At 39.1% G+C, this 27,722-nt stretch overlaps 1 protein-coding gene across 1 annotated transcript in view; it reads right to left on the bottom strand.

Moving 5' to 3' along the window:
• Positions 1-2,875: 2,875 nt before the first annotated feature.
• Positions 2,876-27,722, bottom strand: part of LOC149297899 (PRELI domain-containing protein 2-like) — a 43,823-nt gene continuing 18,976 nt past the window's right edge. The window contains exons 4-6 of the mRNA XM_089488081.1: positions 20,209-20,369; positions 11,299-11,404; positions 2,876-2,974 (exon numbers count right to left, since the gene is read on the bottom strand). Coding sequence (XP_089344207.1) covers positions 2,876-2,974; positions 11,299-11,404; positions 20,209-20,369 — 366 coding nt within the window. The remainder of the gene's footprint in view (positions 2,975-11,298; positions 11,405-20,208; positions 20,370-27,722) is intronic.

Below are 27,722 nucleotides of genomic sequence, written 5' to 3' on the forward strand. Positions count from 1 at the left end.
CCTGCATTAACCTGATTAAAATGTTTCACATTAGCAGAGACTGTGAATATAATGTGCTTTTTCATTAATACAAACTCAATTGGCTGTGCTTCATCATTACTTCAGAGCAGTGATAACAAGAAATGGTCTAATCAGTATATTTCATATGCGATGGCCAGTGATTAGAGAGAAGACAATTGTTGTTTCGATTTAGAATAACCTTGAGCTCATTTAGGCCATGCAAGGGGAACATAAAGAGACCATTATCTTTAAATGCACACCATTTTCTGGCCTATAATAACGGCAACACTGATTGCAGTACACAACACTGAAAAACGTTTATTGATGCAATGCAAGTTTTACTTTGATTCTTTGTGTGAGTACATGTATAAAGAATTATAGAGAAGTGTTGTGTTGCTCATAATTTAGCCCCTAAAAACATGATTCTTGATGATTAGGTTATGTTGACTAACTGGTTAAGAGGTTTTTTTAGTTTTTGTTTTTTTTACACTATTCTTTAGTACAAAAATTATAAAAGAAAGCCAAAAGCACATTTAACAGATGGAGAAATGTATACTACTAAGAACCATATTTTTTATTATTATTTTGACTACCATTAATTTTTTTATTTTACTTAAGATTTTTAAATTATGTAAATTAACTCAAGAAAACAGACATTTTTTAAGTGCTTTAGTTTCCTAATTTTCTTTCTTTCATATGTTAAGGACAGTCTTACTGTAAAATGCTTGTGTCTCTTGTGACAAATCACACATAATGATTGTCCTGAGACATTTCAACAGTCACCAAAATTATAGGATGAATTAATAAGGCATGACCATTATCCAAATCTTGTTGGGGTGTACCTCCCAGTGAGGAAAATCTTTGACAAATTCATTAAATAAAAACTTGACTTTGTAAATCTGTAATGCATGCTTTAGGACACCATGTTCTCCTAGCAGGTATCCAAAGGCCCCAATAATTCATTAGATCATCAATTTGGCGGAATATTAATTTAAATATTGCCCTATAATTTTTTCTTTAAAAAAAAACAAATTACAGTGACAAGAAAAAGTAAGTTAACAGTTTGGAATTACTGGTACATAATTTTATGTATACACACACAAATTATTGTATTGTTCTTAAATACATCATTTAAAGATTAACAATGTGGGTTGGAAAAAGTATGTGATCCCCTAATCACTTCAACAAGTGGAATTAATAGGATTCCAGCAAAAGTGGTAGATGTTAATACAGTGAAGGCATTTAAGCAAGCATGGGATAGGCAAAAGGCGAAGCTCGATTTAAGATGAGGCCAGGGACGAAGGAAAGTATTCAGAGGTTAGGCAGACTGGATGGGCTGAATGGTTCTTATCTGCCGTCACTTTCTATGTTTCTATATAACAAAAGCTAATTGGAGTCAGGCGTTAGCAAACCTGGAATCCAGTTAATGAAAAAGGATTGGAAGTGTGTTTTTATTTATAGGAAGAATGCAGAAGTCACTTGAAATACATAGTTAAAATGTATGTCCCTTGATTAATTATGTTGGGAATGTTAGTAAACATATTTGTGAATGCACCATTAGCCATGGTAGGGTTGTTTAATAAGAAAATAACTTAATTTTCAACCTTAAAGTAATATTTAACATCCAATGTCAACTTCTATTTGGTTACTTTACACATATCACAAGACAATTGCAAGCCAGTAAAATACATTCATACTGGTATTGCCATGAGGTTTATTTGCTTAATGGGGACCTGGCAGAATGGCTTGCAAGAGAGCCGTGGTTTGCCACACTGGCAAGTTCCTCTAGCAAGGAAGTATAAACTGGCCTTGTATACTGCAGAATCCAATGGGAAAAGATATGTTAAAGAAATCTTGCTGATTTAACTGTATATTATACAGGGCCAGGCAAAGTCTTCCTGCAGTGAGAAGTTCAATGGAGTTGAATGCATAGTGAAGTTAAGGGGTTCAAACCACAACTCTCCTGCAAACTTGCCCCCCTTAGTGATTAGACATTTATGTTTTTGAGAGAATACATAACCTTCATTGTTTTCATTAATACATGCAGGGTATCGACCCTAGAACAGTCAGGGTGTATGCTATCACTATATTCTTAGGTGTGGGTAAACTACCCACTGTGCATGGAAGTAACAATCACTCCCCAGTACATACTTCCTTGACAATTACAACTACATACTCCTTAATTTCACATGAGACATTGGGTTTTTTAGAGGCTTAAATACAACATTCAGTTGGCTTCCATGGTGATAGCTCTAAGCGTATAACTTAGATATCCCACATTTCAAAGCTGTACTTGAGGGCTGAACATTGGATTAAATAACCTATTTCACATTAAAATATAGATTTAACTTGTGTTTAGATTGAATGTTTTAGTTTAATACTAATATCTTTACCAAAATAACGGGGATGCAGAAGATAATGTGCAGAGCTTTTGAATATTTAAGTTAAAAGCCATTAATATGTTAACTATAGTTTAAAACAATGCATTATATAAATTACAATTGATGGGCTTACTTTAGAACCAAATTAGATAAATCATCTGACATATTCACGGACAATATAAGCAATCACTGCTATGTAAGCATTTGACCTGAGATGAACTGTAACAATATTATAATTGTTATAATGTATCAGCTGAGTCAGTTTGCGCAAGAAAACACTTTTCCTTTGCGTTCAGCTCTTTGCCTCCCTTCCTCCAAATTAAAACACTTAAGATGTGTGAAGGACATATTCTGTTTCTTTAAGTAATCATACATTGTTTGGTCTAATGGGGTTCTCCAGCATAATGAGGTTATACAGTATACTTGTATCTTCAGCCCTTTAGATAAACTTTAGGAAAGAACAAAGACAGCACATATAACCAATATCACAAGAGTTATGCGGGATGTTGAGTTTTCTCATCATCAACTGGTCTTGGTGAAGAGAAAGGGCTTCCACAGCGCTCCTGAAGGATGGTTTCCATGATTGAAATACTCTGTGAAAACATTAAATAAAAGGCATATTAGTACTAAAGAGAACTAGCACTAAACATGGAATTCTTCAAGATGGTTTGTTAAGATAAACACATTTGACTGGTCTATAGATGTTGCATGGTTCTAAACACTGAGGCCACTTTGATAAATTTTAGGCCCACATCAAATGTCCCGTACATAGATCCTATTCTGGAAACCTGAAACTTGCTCCTACACACACTATATCATGTTGACTCAATGTCACCTTATGTTAACTGCATCTTGTCATTTTGCAGTCACTTGATTTATGTGCTGCCATGAAGTGACAATTTGGTATTGGAAAAAGACCAATAAAGTGAGGAACAATATTATAATATTGTATGAGATATCAAATCTATGTTTTTATAGCTTGCCCAAGTATTGCCATAAAATATAATCTTTCACTTCAGATAATGTATAAATCACGTGTAAACATGCAGTACAGAAAAATGTACGCATATCAGGAAAGTAACAGTATCATTTTACTTAAGCTGCTGGACATAGATGGTCTATTTTTTGATGTTAGATCAATGTTTGTTTTAATAATACATAGCACCAGGACATGTGTTAAACTCTTGCACACATTCTAGGACTGCATGTGCTAATCCCATATAGTAACACACAAAACCACCATATGCCCAAGCACGTTAGCGCATATATATATATTTTATATATAGTTAGTAAGTGCGTGTATTTTTTATTTATATGTAGAGTCAGGGTGTATATAGCATTGCTGATACTGTTCAGTGACAACTGAAGAAGTGGGCTTAGGAGTAAGTATTTTGATGACTTTAAGGTAAGCAGACAATGCAATAAAGTGTCGGAAAAGCAGGTTAGGTGCTGGATTGTATAGTAAGGGCAAAAGTAGCAGGAAGCAGGGGCATATGCCACTTTACAGATCTCTGGTCAGGCCTCATCTAGAAATCTCATCTCCAGAAGGATATTGGCACATTGGAGAGAGTTCAGAGGAGAGCTACAAAAATGGAAAGTGGTTTGCAGGATTCAAATTGTTGAGAAAGAGTAATCTTAATATATATAGTTTGGAGGAAAGAAGAGAGAGAGTAGAAGTAACTGAAACATTTTAAAGTACAATAGGCAAGCTTATTTGAAAGAAGTAGAAATGTTAGAACAAGAGTACTGCCGGCACTGGGGAGCTACAGTTCATTGAGGGTAACACGAATGCCAACATGTACTGTGACATACTGAAGCAGAGCATGATCCCCTCCCTTCAGAGACTGGGCCACAGGGCAGTATTCCAACATGATAACGACCCCAAACACACCTCCAAGATGACCACTGCCTTGCTAAAGAAGTCGAGTTTAAAGGTGATGGACTGGCCAAGCATGTCTCCAGACCTAAACCCTATTGAGCATCTGTGGGGCATCCTCAAACGGAAAGTGGGGGAGCACAAGGTCTCTAGCATCCACCAGCTCTGTGATATCATCATGGAGGAGTGGAACAGGACTCCAATGGCAACCTGTGAAACTCTGGTGAATTCCATGCCCAAGAAGGTTAAGGCAGTGCTGGAAAATAATGGTGGCCACAGAAAATATTGACAGTTTGGGCCCAATTTGGACATTTCCACTTAGGGGTGTACTCACTTTTGTTGCCAGGGTGTTAGACATTAATGGCTGTGTGTTGAGTTATTTTGAGGGGACAGCACATTTACACTGTTATACAGGCTGTACACTCACTACTTTACATTGTAGCAGAGTGTCATTCCTTCAACGTTATCACATGAAAAGATATAATAAAATATTTACAAAAATGTGAGGGTTGTACTCGCTTTTGTGAGATACTGTCACGGACAGGGTGAGCAGGTCTGATAGGAACCCAGGTGCAGGGGATACGAGGGGCTCTGTCTGTACCCCACGATGCATGATGGCTTGGGGTTGGTACAGACAGGCGCAGGAAATAAATCACAGACAGAAGATGCTGATAATAGTTGTATTGCAGATGATGCTACAACAACATATAAACAAGAAAAGTCTCTTGGCTAGAAGCCCTCTGGATGGGGCACACACGGCAGGAAGCCCTCTGGATGGGGCACACACGGCAGGAAGCCCTCTGGATGGGGCACACACGGCAGGAAGCCCACTTGCAGGGCACACGGCAGGTTGCCCACTTGCAGGGCACTCGACTTGGGAGTCCACTAGTGGGGCGCTGGCCGCAACTCAGGAACAATACAGGAACCAAAACAGGAGCAGATCAGGAACCAAACAGGTAGTCCTTAAATGTCAATGTCAAGCAGCACAGAGTGAAGATAATTCCTATCAGCAAATGGTGGACGTTACAGATACTGTACATAAAGATTTAAATCTAGAACTCATTTGGTTTAAACTGTCTATAAACCCAAAAGCTAAGTGTGTATTTTACCTTTCTAATGTGTGAAACTAGTTTGAACCCATTTAAAAATGTATTCCCATACTTTTTGATAGTCTAGAAATTCAGACTAAAATGTATCCAATTAAATCACCCTAACCCTCTGCACACCCAAAGGATTTGCTTAGGTGACATTTGTTAAGTAGCCTTTTCCAGTAAATGCATTCTAAACGTAACAGCAGCAAAACATGTACTTAAATTGCAACCCATGCTTTTTTCACCAGCATTAACACTAATCAGTGTTTCTGTCGAATTGAGTCCCACGTTGCTATTTTCTTCTTGTTTCCTTGGAATGGGTATTGAATATCTTTTTGTTAAGTTGACACAAGTTTTCAGGGGTGGTAGTGTAAAGCATTTGGGTTAGGTGTCTATTGCTCTGAAAGGAGAGTTTCATGGTAGCTTAGAAGATAAATTTAACTCCTGGACGCAACGAGTGACACATATAGCCAGTCATTAACGATCATCTTCTAATTGCCAAGTCAGTTAATCTTTTTTTTTTTATTAAGTTGGTATTCTTTATTTTTGCTTTATGAACTGTTTTATAACTGTGTTTTATTACCTCTTATGTGTATCTTGTTTGATGAATAAAACAATGGAAAAATTTTTATAGCAACTAATTAAGGAGAGAGAGAGAAAATGCATATTTTAACTTTGCCTTTTAATAAATTAGACACTGTACTAACAGAAATATGTAATTAATTTAAAGTGCATAGTGGTTTACACTTTTAATTAGAACCTACATGAGGTACCTTACATTTATTCTAATATAAATAAATGTATTCCCTAAGAATCGTCTGTTAATGACATGCTACCTTCTCTGCTTGTAAATAATGGGCACATTCAAATAATTACAAACACATTTAAAATGAAAACAGACTTCTGGGGAGATGGGTCGCTAAGACTGCCGCTTTTTAGGTGTGCTCCAAACCATCACACGGTGGATCACAGTTTGTTGCATATTGGGCTGAGTAGCCAGAGACCAGTCAGGGTGCCCATGTTGACTCCTGTCCACTGCCGATAGAGCCCACAATGGGCACGAGCATAAGAACTGGTCCATGGAGCAATGGAAGAAGATGGCCTGGCCCGATGAATCATGTTTCCTTTTACATCATGTGGATGGCCTGGTGTGTTGCTTACCTGGAGAACACGTGGCACCAGGATGCACTATGGGAAGAAGGCAAGCTGGATGAGGCAGTGTGATGCTAAGAGCAATGTTCTGCTGAGAAACTTTGGGTCCCGCCAATTATGTGGATGTTACCTCGACACGTACCACCTACCTAAGCATTATTGCAGACCACGTACATGGTTTTCCCTGATGGCACTGGCCACTTTCATGAGGATACTGCGTCTTGCAGATCTCAATCTAATCGCACATCTGTGGGATGTGCTGGACAAACAAGTTCAGTCCATGGTGGCCCTTCCTCGCAACTTACACGACTTAAAGGATCTGCTGCTTATGTCTTGGTGCCAGATACCACAGCACACCTTCAGGGGTCTAGTGGAGCCTTGACGGGTCAGGGCTGTTTCGGCAGCAAAAAAAGGACCTACACAATAATTAGGCAGATGGTCATCATGTAATGCTTATCAGTGTAGATATTAGTAGTCTACATCTATTATACAAAATGTCAGCATCACCTGGTATATACTGAGCCTCTATGACTAATGCAAAAATTTGGTTTTTTTTATGTGTTTTTATGCTTCAATTTTAATGCACAAACCGTAATGGTAGCCTTTTCCTAAATCAAGTATGTCTGTAATTGTGTATTTTGGGTTGTTTGATAAAAGTTGGGAGATTGCTTGTTAAGTTTAAAAGTTGAAAATAACACTGTACAAGGTAGCTAGCTCCTTATAAAAAATATTTTTTATACATCATATAGAACCCTATACCTTAGCTTAAGGATCTAGTGGGAAAAATGGAAAATATAAGGGCAACAGATACCCTCTATGTAACATTCCTTTAGAGACTGCACCTTTCTACTATCATAATGCTTTCCTTTTTCATTATCCATCTTCTTTTTTGTTCTTCTTGCTCTCACTATATATCTCTGCCCTCTCTCTCCATATCCGACATCATATCCTTGTGCTTGGCCTCAACAGCCGGCACGCGAAACAGAGGTCTGTATGAACCGTCTGTACAGAGGTCTGATGGTCTGAGGTACAGATGAACCGTCTGTACAGAGGTGTGTATGAATTTGGGCCGTTAAAGGGAGATGATCTCCCCAATTAGCCTTGCTCCTCCAGTGACAGGCAGCCCAGTCCTCTGGAGAGACCTGGTAGAGTGGCAGACAACAGTCGGACACTTTGCCGACCCCTATGCTTAAGTGGCAGCTGCTTTGGGCCCCCAGGAATGACTGGACCTGGGACAGCTGCACTTTGACGGGTGTTAAGGATCTAGTGGAAAAAAAACCGAAAAATATATGGCCCTGTGGGCTTTTCACACAAAGCTAGGGGCATGTGGATGGTGACTGGGTGTCCAAGCCAGGTGGATCGATGGCAAGCTAACTTCCCTCTTCCTTTTGATATAGAAGGATGATGGTGGCATAATCTTTTCATCTCAAAACTTGACATTGAGGTTGTATGTTTCTTCTATTTCAAATATTTAACATGTTTGCACTCATATTCCATGCATGAGTGGTTTCTTCGGTCAGGGATGAAGTGGAGGGACGAGATGAGCTTTTCCTACTTCATTGCGCCTCGTACCTCCGATCATATTACACATAGTGTAGTGGTGCCTGACTATATTGCACCATTATTGTTTATTTTTCTCCCCTATGTACATGCGCCCTATTGTTCGTTGATTGGCATTTTAACACCCCGAGGAGTGTTTTTCGGGCAGCTGCAGTACTTTCGGGAAGTAATTTATTAATTTGTATTACGTTTTTTTCACTTCACATGACTGGAGGAAATGCCTTGATGCTTCCCATAATGCCTGCATGGGCATCAATACAGATGATAGCTTGCCCTCAAGAAAAGGTACTTTTAGCAAACACACTGATATTAAAAACTTTGTGGGTTAAGGTCCACATTAAATATTTCTGCCTCCGTAGAAGCTACAGAATGTACCACTCAATGGGAACTGAGAAAGTGTGTTCTAAAGGTAAGCAGATATATTTACTGTTTAAAAAAAAAAAACAAGACAGGTTTGTGCATTACCATTGTCCTCAACATCTATGACATGAGGCTATATTCATATGATTTCCAGTGCGCCAACAAAATCAAACTCCTGTTTTCATAACCCTCTACATTTTCTTTTTAACTTAGTATTCTGGCGTCAACTCAGGGAGTCACAGCACAGATCTTATAGTTGACAGTTATACACTCTGTCAAACATGACAGCTTTCACAGAATAGATTTAAAGGCGTTGCTATCAGTTGCTAAATAGGAAAAGCAGATATTATTAAAGAAAAGCAATCTCTACAGTGAACAATATGGGATAATGAGCCAAGAGGGCATATTACAACTGTATTTTCAGAGAATACCTACATTCAAACAATCAATAGCTATTCCTTACACTCAAGTTCAAATCAACCATTCTAATCTTCTGGACATTAAGGGTTTACATTTTAACCACTTATAGTGTATAGAAGTGTGGGCACAATATTATAGTCTATCCAGATTTTAGAACACGTAGAAGCTTATCCCATGATTGACAGCCTACATATCCATATTTTTTTTTTGCTATACAGGAACTTGTATTTCACAGAAGACTGGTAGCAAGTTCAAAGTTGTTATCTTTTATACTGAAGTAAATTTACTAAAGAGGGAGTTAGCAGTGTATAAGAGCTTGGATAGTCCTATACAATGCAAATTTAACTTGTGAGATTTCTTGAACATCGCCTCACTGATTGAGCTATCCATTATGCAGGATTAACACTAAACTGCCCTGTTGACCCCATCTTGTCTGCTAATTTTTTTTCTGATAGAAGGACTCAGACAATAATCAGTCCCTGGTCATGTCTTAGATTCAGGTTAGAGTATTTAGTCAGCCACCAATTGTGCAAGTTCTCCCACTTAAAAAGATGAGAGGCGCCTGTAATTTTCACCATAGGTACACTTCAACTATGAGAGACAGAATGGGGGGGAAAGAATACAGGAAATCACATTGTAGGATTTCTAATGAATTCATTGGTAAATTCCTCGGTAAAATAAGTATTTGGTCACCTACAAACAAGCAAGCAAGATATCTGGCTCTCACAGACCTATAACATCTTCTTTAAGAGTCTCCTCTGTCCTCCACTCGTTACCTGTATTAATGGCACCTGTTTGAACTTGGTGTTTGACACCTGTCCACAACCTCAAACAGTCACACTCCAAACCCCACTATGGCCAAGACCAAAGAGCTGTCGAAGGACACCAGAAACAAAATTGTAGACCTGCACCAGGCTGGGAAGACTGAATCTGCAATAGGCAAGCAGCTTGGTGTGAAGAAATCAACTGTGGGAGCAGTTATTCGAAATCACTGATAATCTCCCTCGATCTGGGGCTCCATGCAAGATCTCACCCAGGAACGGTGAGCAAAAATCCCAGAACCACACGGGGGGACTTATTGAATGACCTGCAGAGAGCTGGGACCAAAGTAACAAAGGCTACCATCAGTAACACACTACGCCGCCAGGGACTCAAATCATGCAGTGCCAGACGTGTCCCCCTGCTTAAGCCAGTACATGTCCGGGCCCGTCTGAAGTTTGCTAGAGAGCATTTGGATGATCCAGAAGAGGATTGGGCGATGGTCAGATGAAACCAAGGTAGAACTTTTTGGTAGAAACTCAACTCGTCGTGTTTGGAGGAGAAAGAATGCTGAGTTGCATCCAAAGAACACCATACCTACGGTGAAGCATGGGGGTGGAAACATCATGCTTTGGGGCTGTTTTTCTGCAAAGGGACCAGGACGACTGATCCGTGTAAAGGAAAGAATGAATGGGGCCATGTATCGTGAGATTTTGAGTGAAAACCTCCTTCCATCAGCAAGGGCATTGAAGATGAAACGTGTCTGGGTCTTTCAGCATGACAATGATCCCAAACACACCGCCCGGGCAACGAAGGAGTGGCTTCGTAAGAAGCATGTCAAGGTCCTGGATCCAGATCTCAACCCCATAGAAAACCTTTGGAGGGAGTTGAAAGTCCGTGTTGCCCAGTGACAGCCCCAAAACATCACTGCTCTAGAGGAGATCTGCATGGAGGAATGGTCCAAAATACCAGCAACAGTGTGTAAAAACCTTGTGAAGACATATAGAAAACGTTTGACCTCTGTCATTGCCAACAAAGGGTATATAACAAAGTATTGATATGAACTTTTGTTATTGACCAAATACTTATTTTCCACCATAATTTGCAAATAAATTCTTTAAAAATCAGACAATGTGATTTATGGACTTTGTTGTCTCATTGTCTCTCATAGTTGAAGTGTACCTATGGTGAAAATTACAGGCCTCTCTCATCTTTGTAAGTGGGAGAACTTGCACAATTGGTGGCTGACTAAATACTTTTTGCCCCACTGTATCTACCACCTTCTTAGGGAAGTAAAACTTCTTTGGACATTTCCACTTAGGGGGTGTACTCACTTCCGTTGCCAAGGTTTAGACATTAATGGCTGTGTGTTGAGTTAATTTGAGGGGGCATCAAATTTACACTGTTATACAGACTGTACACTCACTACTTTACATTGTAGCAGAGTGTCATTTCTGCAGTGTTGTCACATGAAAAGATATAATAAAATATTTACAAAAATGTGAGGGGTGTACTCACTTTTGTGAGATAATAAATATATATAAAGAGAGGTTTGTCTTAGTCTGAATTCTCGTCTTGTCATACCCCTTGAATATATGTATTGTATTAAGCGCTGCGTAAATTGTTGGCGCTATATAAATAAAAAATAATAATAATATTATATACATATATGATAAAAAAAAAGGTTTTCTGGACCTACTTTTTTGGCTCCTTGTTTCAAGAAAGCTTGTGCAAATGTTTCCAGGACACAGTTCAGTAAGCCGGCACCCGTGATTGAAATAAATCCCTTTTGAGTAAACTCTGTCCTGAAGGTGAAAATAAACATGACAAAAACGTTACAAAAAAGGCTACAAATAAACATATTTCCCCTGTGATTATTTCCATCAGTCCGATTCCCTGGTCCACTGCATACATTACAGTCCAGCTTATTCATGGGATGTGTTTTCATTTGTCATATATCTATATCACTATATATATATATATATATATATATATATATATATCTATATCACTATATATATATATATATATATATATATATATATATATATATATATATAAATCAAGCACTTTTTTTTCTTTTCATATTCGTACAGGTTGTCAGACATGCTATACAAGATGCAGACAAAAGCCAACCAATGCAAAGCTAATACAAGAACATTTGCCATGTATGTGTTTCCTGCAATAAGGGCATAATTTTTTTTTGGGGGGGGGGTTACTCACTTATTTGATAGTTAGCCCTAGTTTAGGTTAATATGGCATAATTTAGGCCAAGTATTACCTTGGGTATTTACATTTCTTCTGGTCAAATGCTGGTAAACGGTGAAACTAGACCTAGCAAGGTTCACTGGCATTTGGGAACACCTTGCTTAGAAAGTTAGGACAAATTTTAACTAATGTCAATGGGGACTCAATATAGGCTGCTTTGTATAATGCTCCATACACATGGTGTATTTTTTGACAGAGTATTCGAAGCAGGAAATGGAATCTGTAAAGATACAAGTTTGCCACATAAGTATTTTACCTACTTATTCTTTTTATTTTTCCCATTTATTGTTGCTATCTTGATCTGGTTTGGATACAAATATACATGTTTGCACTGGGTACCAATCATAACTCTTTGGTTTACTGATAGTTTGTTTCAGTTACGAAAACTTCTTCTAGGAATTACTTTTATTTGCATGTACATCGGAAGTTGATCTGTTCTGTGTTTTAAATTTTTGACACAATGAAGTCATAAATCAAAATAGGACTTTATAACTCATGATGTTTTAAATGTTAATGCTCAGTTCAAACTTCTTTTTTAATTAACTCAGCAAAACAAATCCTGTGCCAGATTCTGGCCGAAGGATTTTTAGCTGCTTTTTAGTGGGGGTTTTTTTGGGGGGGGGTTATTGAGGGGGTTGTCACGGAGCTGGCTAGTCCGACCGACTACCTCCGCTGTCTTGTGCTCCCTTAGCCTGGGACAACACACTTTCCCCGGTTCCCCAGTCACTAGCCGAAACTCAGTGTAGGGTAAAACCAAACGAAAACTGATTTATTTTGGACACACAGGACTGGATATATCCAGCAAAACACACATTAACATAAAACAAGATATTGGGACACAAACCGCCCCCTTAATCTGCCAGAGACAACAGGGGCAGTAACGGGATTAACAATACAATAGGTGTGTGTGGGGGGGGAGACTGATTTATACAACATTAAACATCAAAGAATGGTGGTCACTCCCTGGTGGCAGATCCTGGCTGTCTGCTGGAGATAATCCCCTCAGTGATGAGAAGATACTGCTGGGGTAGCCACAGAAGTCTCTACAAACCCAGGGCCCATAGTCAATAGGGAGGAGGCTGGCAGTCAGGCTTCTCCAGTGGCCCCAGTGATGGAGGCTTCCGTCACAGGGGTGAAGAGTACCGTCACTTAATATTCAAAATTAAAATACAATACAAAATACAAAAATTGACTATATTATATTTGATGGCATCAGAAGTTGAAATTTCCCAGTTTTGTTTTTTTGTTTAGATAAAAAACATAATTACATCCCCACATGGAATAGAATAAAAGCAAACTGTACTTAACTAATCTATAATTCAATAGAATGGATCTTGTTAATAGACTTCCCTTCATGACTGTGTCACCGTAATGGTGCTTCCTAGATGGGTTTAACTACACAATCAATGTGTAATCAATATTCTCCTGTAGTATTCTAGTATTGTTAAATGTCTTTGTATGGTGTAGCCTTAACAGTACCCTTTGTTGAAACTAAGGGGAATACAGAAAAACGCTAAAAAAAACCCACAAACAACCAGCCCCAGACCATTATTCCCAGATAATCCATCAGGCAAGAATTACAGAACAGTCATAGTGTTCCTTGGCAACTGTAGCAAGGCAGAAATTTCACAAACTGACTTGTGGCAAAGGTGGCATCCTGTAACAGTCACTACAACCCATTTTCCCAGTTTTTGTCTATGGAGACAGCTTGCCTATGTGCTTGATTTTATACACCTGTTAGCAATGTCCACATAATGTTGGTCATGCTGTATAATGCATGTCCGTGTGTACAAACGTATACAGCTTCTCAGCTCACGTCTTTCTACATTTCATCTACATTTCCCAATGCCTTTCTACTCGTTTTACTGCTCATTTTACCTACACGCTGCCTCACTGGCTTCCCCACTTCTCCAAACTTCCCTACTAAAAAGGGACACCGACCAACTTCAAAGCAAACTAAAGGAACATATTCTTACTTTTCTATGACAGTAACATACAAGCATGAATTTAACACGCGCTCTTGTAAACTGCACTTACTTCTTCCCAATGTATTTGTAAGTCCACCCACTCCTTATTGCTATTTAGGCTATTAGCTCTAGAGGACAGGGGCCTTGTTTACCAATGTATGCATAATTATTGTACACCAATCATAAAGTCTGTGTTACACCAGCCATTCGCGGGCGCCGGTCGCGATGACGTCATCGCGCATCCATTGGCCGTTTTTTCTGTTTTCCCCGCCTCTAGTCCTATTTAAACCCCGTGCAAAGAGTCTTTATTACTCTGGGTGTGTGTTCGTGTTACGTTTGTGACTCCTGTACCTACGCTACCTGATTTCTGTGTACCAGACCTCGGCTATTGTTCCTGCCATTGGCTCCTACGCTGCCTGCCCGGACCTCGGCTTTGTTTACTTATTTTGAACCTGTGCTGCCTGCCCAGACCTCGGATTGTTTAGTTCTTGTGTCTCTGGTCCTGATTTGTCCTGTTACCTTGGAGTACGTACCATTCATCTGCGTGTACGCCGCCACTCCTGCTTAGTGGGTTCGTTATCCTGTGGTGCCAAGGCCTGCAGTCTGCATGGACTACTGTACTACTTATACAATTGTACTTATTATGACTCCTCTTTATCATGCTTATAAGCGCATCTGTTAGTGCTATATAAATATACATGTATGAAGAGCAGAGCCAGTTGAAGGGTAATCAACTGCCAAATGTTTCATTGCTGAAATCCTAGGTATTTTCATATCGGCAATATATACCCAAGGACTGCACTGTATCTGTACAAACCAAAAGGTTGGCAGAGAGTATATGCAATTTCAAAGGCAAATAAAGCATTTTATCTTACTAACATGGGCACAAAACACAAGCATAACATTTTATTTTATAAATTAAAACAGGAAGACAAAACAAATGTTACTACATCTGTCAAGTCAGGTTTTCTGCAAGCTTCTTTATATTTGAACACAAGGGGATTAAATAGAGTATCGATTCTAGTGAAAAAATAAAAACAAAGCAAAAACTACTTATAGAAAAAAGGAATAATAAAAAAAGAAAACAGAACAAAGGGATAGCCTGTGCCAAAAGAAACAGTGTCTTGATGTTTAACCATGTGCTGTCCTTGATAAGAACAACTCAATTCTGATTTTGATCAGAACCCCTGTCTGCATCCTTCTCTATAGCACTAAATTAATAACCATTGAGCAAAACATAAATACTAGCAATAAAGATACACCTGCAAATTAATCTTAAAATTGAAACCATTTTGAGGGCGGCATATAATGTCCTTTGCCACAAACTGGATAAAGATCATGAACGAGCCAAAATGCAACAGACAGGAAATATACATGGAAACAAAGGTTTTAATCAAGGGAGTTTTCCTGCCTGCAATAACTAAAACAGTACAGATTGCTCCCCTATACATTGCCTTCCAAACGTATTCACAACCTGGAACTAAAATGGATTTTTATTTGGATTTCATGTAATGTACATACGCAAAATAACATTAAAAAAAAACCAAACAGAAAAAACAAAAATGGAAAAGTGGTACCTGCATATGTATTCACCACCTTTGCTATGAAGCCCCTAAAGTAGATCTGGTGTAACCAATTACCTTCAGAAGTCACATAATTAGTTAAAAAATAAATAAAAAAGTCCACCGGTACGCAATCTAAGTGTCACATGATCTCTGTATAATTATATAGACTAGGGCTGAAACAACGAATCAATAAAATCGATAATAATCGATAACGGAAATCGTTGTCAACGATTTCCGTTATCGATTAATCGAGTGATCGATTAGTTGTTGGAGAACTCGGCTCGTTTTACCTCCTCCGCAAGCGTTTCCCGGCTTCTGCTACGCGCGCTGCAGTCTCCGCCTTCTTTGAGCTACGTGACGCGCTTCAATGTTGGTCTGCCGTTCGAATAAAGTTTTCAACTTCTTGAAGCTTGGAAGTGGAACCAGTCCATAGCTGAGGTAAGTGATTCTCTATGTGTGAATGTCTATGTGTGAGAGTGTCAGAGTGGGAGACTGGGTGCAGGGCAGAGTGTGAGTGGGGATGCAGGGCAGAGTGTGAGTGGGGATGCAGGGCAGGGCAGAGTGTGAGTGGGGATGCAGGGCAGGGCAGAGTGTGAGTGGGGATGCAGGGCAGGGCAGAGTGTGAGTGTGGGTGCAGCGCAGAGTGGGAGACTGGGTTCAGGGCAGAGTGGGAGACTGGGTGCAGGGTGGGGGTGTGGGTGGAGGGCAGGGTGTGAGTGTGGGTGCAGGGCAGAGTGGGGGTGGAGGGCAGAGTGTGAGACTGGGTGCAAAGTGCTGGGTGCAAAGTGTTGGGTGCAGGGTGCAAAGTGCTGGGTGCAAAGTGTTGGGTGCAGGGTGCAAAGTGCTGGGTGCAAAGTGCTGGGTGCAAAGTGCTGGGTGCAGGGTGCAAAGTGGGTGCAGGGGGCAAAGTGAGTGCTGGGGCAAATGGAAGGGGTTTAGGTATTAAAACTAGTTTGATAAATATTGTGTTTGGGTTCTCGTACTTACAATATTATTACATCGTAACAAAATAAGAATGTTAATGTAAATTTTAAGTTGTTTTTTTTAACATCCAGTTCATTAAATTTTAAATAAACGAAAAGTTTGCATATTTTTTTTTTTAATCCGATTAATGGAAAAAATAATCGGCCAACTAATCGATTATTAAAATAATCGTTAGTTGCAGCCCTAATATAGACCCATTCTGAAAATCCCCACAGTTTGCAACACCACTGAGCAAGTGGCACCACTAAGCAAGTGGCACCATGAAGACCAAGGAGCTCTCCAAACAGGTCAGGGACAAAATTGTGGAGAAGTACAGATCAGGGTTGGGTTATAGAAAATATCCAAAAAACTTTGAACATCCCACAGAGCAACATTAAATCCATTATTAAGAAATGTAATGAATATGGCAACACAACAAACCTCCCAAGAGAGGGCTGCCCACCTAAACTTACAGACCAGGCAAGAAGGGCATTAATCAGAGAAGCAACAAAGAGACCAAAGATAACTCTGAAGGAGCTGCATCGGACCACTGTAAGTCATACACTCCACAGAGATAGGCTTTACAGAAGAGTGTCCAGAAAAAAAAGCAAACATTAGCTGTTCACCAAAAGGCTTGTGGGAGACTCCCCAAGTATATTGAAAAAGGTACTCTGGTTAGATGAGACTAAAATTGAGCTTTTTGGCCATTAAGGAAAACACTAGGTCTGGTACAAACCCAACACTGCTCATCACCCTGAGAACACCACCCCCACATTGAAGCATGGTGGTGGCAGCATCATGCTGTGGTGACATTTTTTCATTCGTAAAGTCTAGGAAACTGGTCAGGATTGAAGGAATGATGGATGGCGCTTAATACAGGAAAATTCTTGAGGGAAACCAGTTTCAGTTTTGAGACTGGGATGGAGGTTCACCTTCCAGCAGGACAATGACCCTAAGCAAGGAAAACATTTAAATGTCTTGGAATGGCCTAGTCAAAGCCTGGACCTCAATCAAATTGAGAATCTGTAGTATGACTTACAGATTGCAGTACACCAGCGAAACACATCAAACTTGAGGGAGCTGGAGCAGTTTTGCCTTGAAAATTCCCAGTGGCTAGATGTGCCAAGCTTATAGAGATGTAGCCCAAGAGACTTGCAGCTGTAGTTGCTGCAAAAGGTGGCTTTAAAATATAGATTGGGGAGGGTGAAAAGTTATGCATGCTCAAGTTATGTTTTTTTTGGTATTTTTTCTTGTTTATGTCACAATAAAAAATATTTAGCATCTTCAAACTGGTAGACCTGTGTTAATGGGACCAGCAGTTAACCCCTTAGTCACTGGGATAAACCACTCTTTCCAATCTCTTGCTGACATAGAAGCCATCTTTCACCCTGTCACAAATGCTAATCCCTTCACTATAAACTCACTTATTTTAAATAATATAGGTTTTGTATTCCAAAAAGTCCAATGCAAGGCCTATTTTAATTTTTTGTTGTATTTCTCTCAGACTTCAGTTTAGTTGTAATAAATATATGAAAATATAGTATCAACAGGTTAAAGCTAGCTCCTAGACTTAGGCATATGCAGTAATTGTATGGTACAGGCAAAGGAGAAACCAAAGTGATTAGTGAAGGTAATATGAAATCACACTGGGCCAAGTAGTGATTTTCTTGCATTATTCTGTGTGCCATCAACAAGAAATCTCAAGCAGTTCTATCCAACTGTATGTATTTTCACAGACTACTAAAACAAAACCCAATCTTATAATTCTATGCAGAACTGTCAAAAGCTATAATTCTAGGGATCAGGGGTATAATTCTGCAATCAATAACAAACTGCTAGGAACTGACAACTAGCATATTGACTTCTCATCAAAGCGAGTACAATTTTTTTTTTTTACATGGAAACAGAATATTATTCATAATCCATACAATCTTCTTGTATTTCACAGAAACATAATAGACGTTGACATATGTATGTTGCAAAGGCTGTCAAAAAGAAAGTTTATTTCTGGAAAGAGGTGAATACTATATGCTGTCATTAAGAGTCTTTTATGTCATCCATGGCAGGTTTGCTTTATTATTTTGCTTTAAAATCTCAAAGACCTACAGGGTATACAATAAAAAAATACATACGGAGAAAATAGAGATGTTAGGGTCCCTACTTGCTGGTGCTTCTCTAAAAGCAATGTAGGGAAACATAAATAAGAAGCAAGAACCTACTGTTCAGGGATCTGTGGCATCCTTGGAACTTGAAAGGAACTAGAGAGTGGTTGCTGTGAACCCAGCAGTGAACGGATACCGACACCTCACTATTACTTGTTTGGGAGAATTAGAGATTAGTTTCCTTAATCTCCGTACCCGGTAGACGATTAAATGTCATGTTTACTTTCAGAGACTGGTTGGCTATCATTTCAACAGCTGGTGGCACATGTTGATGACTGGGATATCTTGCCAACACCTGGTGAGCCAGTGGCCAATAGCACCAAACACCTACTGAGACTTCCGCTCCTTTGGTAAATAGGGTTCCGCGGTACGCTGCCGCAAGATGCGAGAGCATAAAAACGTAAACATGCTGGCTTCGGAGTCCCAGTACCAATTACTCATCCCCAGTCCAGCCCTGTTGATGAGTCATATCATTGGTAAAACATGCTGGATGTAAGGTACTCAATGGGCTGCTGACTAGCCTTTCAAGATTGTTGGTGAATCTGACACCTTTGTCTCATTATGTTGACTTAACATTCATTTTGACAGACAGTAGTGATAACCAGTAAATTTTTATAGTTCATTAAAATCACAAACTGGAACTAATAACCCCCCCAAAAATACACAACCTGGTTTGTACTGTCTGATGAGTGGATGGAGGAAAAAAAGTTTAAGACTTGTCCTGGTTGTGATTATTTTCTAACAGAAGTAAGTGAAATACACGTGCATTGATAATAAAACATTTATGACCCACACTGGCCTTTTCTGGTACATCAATAGAAATTCAGAACAAAGGCTTCACAAAGTAAAACCTGACTTATACATGTTCAGTAACAATACCTCATAATAACCACTTTTGGACAGTGCATTCTGCTTTTTAATCAATAAAAGAAAAATGGAAAAAAACATGCAGACTAAAGCCAATCTAGTCTAAAAGGTAGTACAAAAAGCACAATGTAACATCTGTTTTTCAAGCTATTTATGGACATATGGTTAATCATTTTACATTGCAATTTCTTACTTTTTATGGAGAACACAAAACATGTTCACCTTCACCAATTTTACTTTAAATGTAGAATACCTGCTCATCATAAGTTAATAGGCTGTAATGCATGCTATATTGCAACCATTATCATGTAACTGTGATACAGATATCACACATATACCACTACAAAGGACTTGACTAAAAAGCATTATGAGACAACTGAAAATATTGTAAATTTGTTAAATGATGTTTCTCAACCTCTGGTGGAAATACTTTTGTTGTTGGCTTCTGTTGGACAGTTGAAATAGACATATAGTCAAACATATAACCCAGGGCTGCACATCTCCAGCACTGGAAGACTGAACAGACGCAAGAATTTTTAGATATCCCAGCTTGAGCACAGGCGCTACTCCAGTACTGCAGTTACGCAACTGTGGTTTAAATAAAAGTCCATGAAGTAACCTTCGTCTATTACTGTTCTACAAGTTGAAGTACAACTTGGATATGCTTCAGAATTTCCCAGCCAAAGCCATGCCTCGGGTGCACGGTTTTCATAAAGTAAATGTTGGCAGTTATGTAAACCATGACTGGAAACTCTTATGTTGACATTGTTTCAAATGGGCAACCAGTTTATCCATTAAATAATTACATGGGCCTTACCAGTTGGAGTTTTCTGTACTTTCCCTGTACATAGACTCCTCCTTCAAGGAGGCATACTGTGCCCACGTTAGGCAGCGGGTTTTTAGCATCATGACACGTTTCTTCATATCGAGCCAAGATTCTTCTTCCAAGTAAACATTTGATATTTTCAGAATACTGAACTGTGAAACAAAACATGAAGTTAACTTAATGAACGTAGAAATGACAGGTAAGAGCCAGTCATACTTTTCAGTCTGCTCATTTTTCCTTCCTTCTCTGCATTAACCTCTACCACTTCTTCCGGAAGGCTTATCTACCATTTTGTCCGTAAAATATACAATTTCCACATTACATTTAAGCCGCTAACCCTTTAGTTTTCAACAGTGAATATTATTTCTCTTCCTTGTGCTTGAGTAATGTACTTCTACTAAATCCTCTCACGTTTCTCCACTCTGAGCTACTCATGAAAACTTTTTTTTGGTCTTATCATGCAAACCATTTAGATAAGGTTATATGTTGTTAAGATCATTTTATTTACCTCTGAACTCTCTCCAAAATTGGAGATGGGTTCTCTGGAACTACACACAATAGTCTAGGTGAGGTCTGACCAGGGATCTATAAAGTGACAAAAGACATCTCCATGGTTCTACTCCTAATGCTACTAGCTAACCCAGAACCCAGCTTGCACTTTCCACATAATTTTATAACATTACATCCCTCTCTTTAAATCTTTAACCCCTTCGAGACAAAGGCTGATTTTACTTTTTGTACCCTTTGTGACAATGGCCTTTTTAACATTTCTGCGCTGCTTGTGTTTAGCTGTAATTTTCTTCTTTCCCGTTTACTGAACCCACACACATTAGATATTGTTTTTTTCAGGACAAGAAGGGCTTTCTTTAGATGACATTGTTTTGATTGTATCATATTATTTACTATTAAAAAAATTATAAAATATGGTGAAAAATTTAGAAAAAAATGACTGTTTCTAACTTTTAGTTGAAAAATCTTTTACTCATCTATAAAAGGTAATGAAAAAACCTGCTAAATAGATTCTACTATTTGTCCTGAGTTTAGAAATACCCAATGTTTTTATGTTTTTTTGCTTTTTTCTACCCATTATGGGGCAATAAGTACAGGTAGCGTTTTGCTATTTCAAAGCCATTTTTTCCAAATCTGGTAATTCTTCCCCCCATGTGCCATTTCGGGTATCTTTGAACCCGGCCAATGCAATTTACCCCATCAAGTCATATATTTTTGAAAACTAGACAGCCCAGGGTATTCCAAATGCTAGTATTTTAACTCTGTCCATGCACCATATCTACCACCAGTCTTTGTCAAACTTTATGGTAGTCATTTTTTTGCATTTGTTTTGTCATACACATTTTACTTCAGGTATGAATTAAAATGTTCTAGTTTATGTCACTATCACAAAACACCCCAATATGTGTTCAGCAACATCTCCTGAGCGCAGCGATACCCCACATGAATGATTTTGCCTGGCTGTTTGGGGGCAAAAGGGCCACATTTGGGGCATGCGCATTTTTCAATGTTGAACTTTGGCATTTGGGGATCCACTGCCCATGCCCTATTTGGTACATCTTTGAGCCGAGCCATTTCAGTGTGCCCAATAAACCCATATATTTTTGAAAACTAGACACCCCAGGGTATTTCAAATGCTAGTATTTTAACTCTTTCCATGCACCATATCTACCACCAGTCTTTGTCAAACTTTGTGGTAGTCATTTTTTTGCATTTGGTTTTCCACACACATTTTAATTCAGGTATGAATTAAAATGTTCTCGTATATGTCACTATCACAAAACACCCCAATATGTGTTCAGCAACATCTCCTGAGTACAGCGATACCTCACATGAATGATTTTGCCTGGCTGTTTTGGGGCAAAAGGGCCACATTTGGGGCATGCGCTTTTTTCAATGTTGAACTTTGGCATTTGGGATCCACTGCCCATGCCCTATTTGGTACATCTTTGAGCCAGGCCATTTCAGTGTGCCCAACAAAACCATATATTTTTCAAAACTAGACACCACAGGGTATTTTAAATGCTGGTATTTTAACTCTTTGCATGCACATATTTTACCACCAGCATTTTTTCAAAGTTTGCAGTAATATTTTTGTGTGTGTATTTTTCCCACACACACCTACTTTATGTATGAATTTACAGCTCCTGGTATATGCCGCTGTCACACGACACCCCATAATGTGTTCAGCAACATCTCCTGAGTGCAGTGATATCCCACATGCATGGGTGTGTCATTTTTTGGGGGAACTAAAAGGCCACATTTGGTACGTGTGCATTTTTCTAATTGGAAATTAGATGTGTGGCCATCCTTCCCCCCGTGTTAATTGGGACGTTGTTGAACCTGGCCCATTCAATTTACCCCATCAAATCATAAATTTTTTAAAAGTAGACACCCCACGGGCATTTAATATGCCAGTATTTTAACTCTTTCCATGCGAGAATTGTTTTAAGCTAATATGCTAATTTTAGGACTTGCTCACAAAAATATATTTTTTATATATATATATATATATATATATATATATATATATATTTTTTTTTAATTATTTTTTTTTAAAAAAAATTTAAAATTTTTTTGCAACTTGGAGGTTCCCCTGATAGTGACATCAGTGGGAAATGATTTTTACATTTTACTGTTTTTTACTATTTTTTTCTAATTATTATTAATTTTATTTTATTTTTTAATTTATTTTTACTAATCACACTGTGATTAGAAAGCTGGGCTCCATTGACTTGCATGGTGAATGCAGTACCTGTATTCAACCTGCAAGTGGAGCCAAAGTTCTCTAGATGGTCTGGACCATCTAGCGAACTTTTAAAATTTGTGGTTCCTGTTACAGGACGGCGGCCATCTTCCTTGATGGCGAAGATTGCCGGCAGCTGCGGCTGTGACCGCTCTCCGGAGCGGTCACAGCCCATCAAAAGGTTAGTGTTTGGTGTCGCTGGATGCCTCCTGATCGAGGCATTCCAGCGACACCATTTAAGTTTAGGAGGCGATCGTCGATCGCCTCCTAAACGCTTTTAAAACGGGCGTCCGCCGCCATACAAAGTATGGCGGATGTTGACGCCCCGTGGAGGGGCCAGAGATGGCCCCTTCGTGCCGATCGCGGCGTTGCTGAATGCCTCGAGGTCGAGGCATTCAGCAACACTTTTTGGGTGCAGAAAGCGATAGTAGATCGCTTTCTGCACCCGTTTAAAGACGTGCCGGTCCTGGCACGTCAATTGTCGTAAAGCACATGCTTTTCCGTGCCGTGCCAGGACCGGCAATTGTCATTAAGGGGTTAAACTACTCCAAATCCCTTTCATCTTTAGTCATCAACAGTACAAATAAGTCAAACGGCAACCTCCCATTTCTTTTCGTAGAGTGTTGAGGATGGGGGAAAAATCATTATCTTACCTGGTTCCCTCATAAACAAACATATTAAAGAGAGGTTTTTATTCATACTAAAAAGCACAAGCATATTTTATTATATTTATATACGACACTGTGGAAAAGTTTTTGCCAGGTGTGACTAATGCTATTAAGTAAGAACGCTTACAAAAACAGACATGCTAATAGTTCACTTTTATCATTTAAACAAAACGCGAAGTGAGTGAACAGAAGAAAAAACATCTAACTCAAATCAATATTTGGCATGACCAGCCAAGTTTCCTTGGTTATCCACTGTGCCTATGTTCCTCAACATTGCCTGTTTCTTTGTGCTTCTTCAAGAGCTTGGACAGCACGTTTCAAAACCAGTCTGCCTTGAAATTCTGCCTGTGAAAGAGCTTGCTGATGCAGTTTAACTACTTTGTCTTGCTGCTGTGTTCAGTCTCGCCATGGTATAGGACTTTAGCAACCTCACCTTGTTAGTGAGTTTGGCTGTTCCTCCCCCATTTTATTCATCCTACACAGCTATTTCTGTTTCAGTTAGTGATTGCGTTTTAACCTACATATTAAATTGATGATCATCTATTTGGTATAATTGTTTACAACTATATGCCTACAACATTCCATTCTGTGTACAAGTGTACCTAGAAGAATTGTTACACTTGAAGGCAAAGGCTGTTCACACCAAATATTGATTTGATTTCAATTTTTATTCTGTTCACTCACTTTGCAATTTGGTACCTTATAAAAATAAACTATTAGGATGTCTATTTTTTAAAGTATTCTTACTTCACAGCATTTTTTCACACACATGCCATTTGCACATTACTGTATAATATCTTTATTCATTATTTTCAATAAAAATATATTGTAGCAGTATAGCATTATGATGAATCTAGGTAACCACCATTCATCCTGTAAGTGGCCAAACTATGTACCAAATGGTACTCAGCATCTGGTTCATTTGCTTATATAGCAGCTGGACCATTTTCTATTTCGTTTCCATAATGTGCATTCAATCACATGTAAATGGATTAAATTTTTTAATGTGTCGATCTACAAATATCTGTGTCTCCCTTCTATAAGATAGACACCTTCCTGTAGAAATACCAGGTAAATTCCAACTTCTATAAATAAATTATGTATATACATTTCATTACGTATGCCAGAGATGTTAAATGTCCCAGGGAACATTCCGTTATCTTAAATAAGGCCTAGCAGTGGTCCTTAAATGACTCTTGCAGATCTGTGTTTTCTTTCCAATAAAAGGTTTAATCACATAAAAAATAAAAGTACAGAAATGTTTAAAAAGTTGGGGGTTTTTTTCAGTTTCTGTGGCAACATCCTATCGGTAGCTGCACTTGTGTCACAACTGTTCTTGGCAGAAATGATTTAATTAACATGTTTTGACAATTAAATATTTTTGGAATAAATGTTTCTAATGTTGCATTTAGATTAGGCATAACAGCACCAAATGCAGTTGAGACGAGAGGAAAAAAAAATAAAAAAAAAAATCACAAGTAGAAACCCCAGTAGCCTAGATATTATGTGCATCCTATAATTCTGCTTAAATGGAAACTGTCATTGTAACAGCTTGTGCATTTGGCTGTTCAATGCAAATGCTTTGGAGATATTCACATTTCCTTAAGTCCTCCTCCTCCACCCTTATAAAAGCTGAGTGGAGGGATCCAAAGAAGGCATAGCCAAGTTGTTTGGGGACAATGATGGCATAGACCCCAGGGCCTGGTGGTTTCTAATTACGTCCCTGTCGAGTACATTTAAGTTTTGCAACGAGGATGAACAGATGTCGGGGTCAGACTTTAAGTAAGGTTGGAATATATTTGTCCTAGGGCTGCAACAACTAATCGATAAAATCGATAATAATCGATAATGAAAATCGTTGCCAACGAATTTCATTATCGATTAGTTGAATCGATTTTTATCAATTATAAAATGAGGGTTTTTTCAGAGCAAACACTCTGAAAAATACCCCTCATTATATAAACCGTTTCAGTGACTCACAGCAGCAGCTCCTACTTACCAGCCCCTCCCTGTAATCACTGTGACAACTGGCCCCGCCCCCTTCCTTCTCCCAGAAGGCCAGAGCCACATGGCTGTGACACTCATCTAACTGTAAGTATAAAATTAATATTTGGGCTGCTGAAAGTTAAGGGAAGTTGGGGTTTAATTGGGGAAATTGGAGCCTGGACGTGTTTCTTGAAAGCAATAATATTACAAGTTATGGATATTAGATTAATAGGGACAGAACGTTGATCCAGGGATTTATTCTGATTGCCATATTTGGAGTCGGGAAGGAATTTTCCCCCTGGTATGGGGCAATTGGCATCTGCTTCATAAGGGTTTTTTTGCCTTCCTCTGGATCAACACAGTAGGGACACAATATGTATATAGGTTGAACTTGATGGACTTTGGTCTTTTTTCAACCTTATGAACTATGTTACTATGTAATTTAGGGGCAGTTATGGTTAATGGGGTGTTTAGGGTTAATTTAGGGGAAGTTATGGTTAATGGGGTGTTTAGGGGCAGCTATGGTTAATGGGGTGTTTAGGGTTAATATAGGAGCAGCTGTGGTTAATGGGGTGTTTGGGGTTATATAGGGGCAGTTGTGGTTAATGGGGTGTTTAGGGTTAATTTAGGGGCTGTTGTGGTTGATGGGGGTCTTTAGGGTTAATTTAGGGGATGCTGTGGTTAATGGGGTGTTTAGGGTTAATTTAGGGTAGTTGTGTTTGATGGGGTATTTAGAGTTAATTTAGGGGCAGTTATGGTTAATGGGGTGTTTAGTGTTAATTTAATGATGAGGACTGAGGGTTAATTTAATAAAGTTAACTTAAGGCGCAGTTAGAGGTAAAGGGGGGCAGACTAAGGGGAATCTAAATCCTGGGGGCAGTGAAGATTAACCCAGTACTTATTTATAAAAGTATGGTGTCAGTGTGATGCGAACAGGTCTGTGACTCTGAGGGGACTATGAGATATCTGGGGGTATAAGGCATATACGATATATAAGGCATATGTGGGGAGGGCAGCGTGGCATGTCTGGGAGGCAGTGTGGCATGTCTGGGGAGGATGGAGTGGTGTATCAGGGGGTATAAGGCGTATCAGGCACAGTGGCATATGTGGGAGGCAGCGTGGCATATGTGGGAGGCAGCGTGGTATATGTGGGAAGCAGTGTGGAGTGGCACATGTGGGAGGCAGCGTGGAGTGGTATATGTGGGAGGCAGCGTGGCATATGTGGGAGGCAGCGTGGCATATGTGGGAGGCAGCGTGGAGTGGGATATGTGAGAGGCAGCGTGGCATATGTGGGAGGCAGCGTGGAGTGGTATATGTGCGAGGCAGCGTGGAGTGGTATATGTGGGAGGCAGTGTGGAGTGGAATATGTGGGAGGCAGCGTGGAGTGGCATATGTGGGAGGCAGCGTGGCAAGCCTGGGCTCAAATGTGCATAAATTGGGGGGGCTGGTTGGGAAATAAAGACAAGAAATGCATTTTATCAGTTTTTTTTTATTATTCTGCGTTTGTATTTAACATCATTTGTTTATTAAATTATTTTAAATAAATGAAAAATGTACATTCATTTTTTTATCCGATTAATCGAAAAAAATAATCGGCCAACTAATCGATTATGAAAATAATCGTTAGTTGCAGCCCTAATTTGTCCCAACCAGTATATAGTCATGGACAATTGTATGACAGATTTTCTAGAGCTACAGCTGAAGAGAGAGTCAAGTTGAAAAATGTTCATACTCTCAAATGTTTTTGATATGTAAGAATTATCATCCCACTCAAAATTTCATGTTTGGTTTGTTTAGTACCTCTGTAGGCAGTATTTAGCGTTATGACCCACCGTCATTGGAGTACTTTGGCGTAGTGGTGGGCTAAGCATACTATGGCCATAAGATGTGACGGAATCTCCAATAGTTATCATTTAGTCTTAAGCTAGTTCCTGTATGTGTGTGTGTGTCAGTCTGTGATGTAACCTGTATCCCCGGAAGAGGGGTGTCCTGTCCTAAATACCCGGTAGAGGGGTGTCTTGTCCTGTTCATGTCAGATCTTGAATATTCCTTGTCTTGTTCCCTGTGGTAGCCTGTATTATGTATATCTTGTCTGG

The sequence above is a fragment of the Sceloporus occidentalis genome, unplaced genomic scaffold (genome assembly GCF_023333645.1).
Source record: "Sceloporus occidentalis isolate IW3139 unplaced genomic scaffold, rSceOcc1.0.p SCAF_36, whole genome shotgun sequence".
Classification (NCBI taxonomy): domain Eukaryota; kingdom Metazoa; phylum Chordata; class Lepidosauria; order Squamata; family Phrynosomatidae; genus Sceloporus; species Sceloporus occidentalis.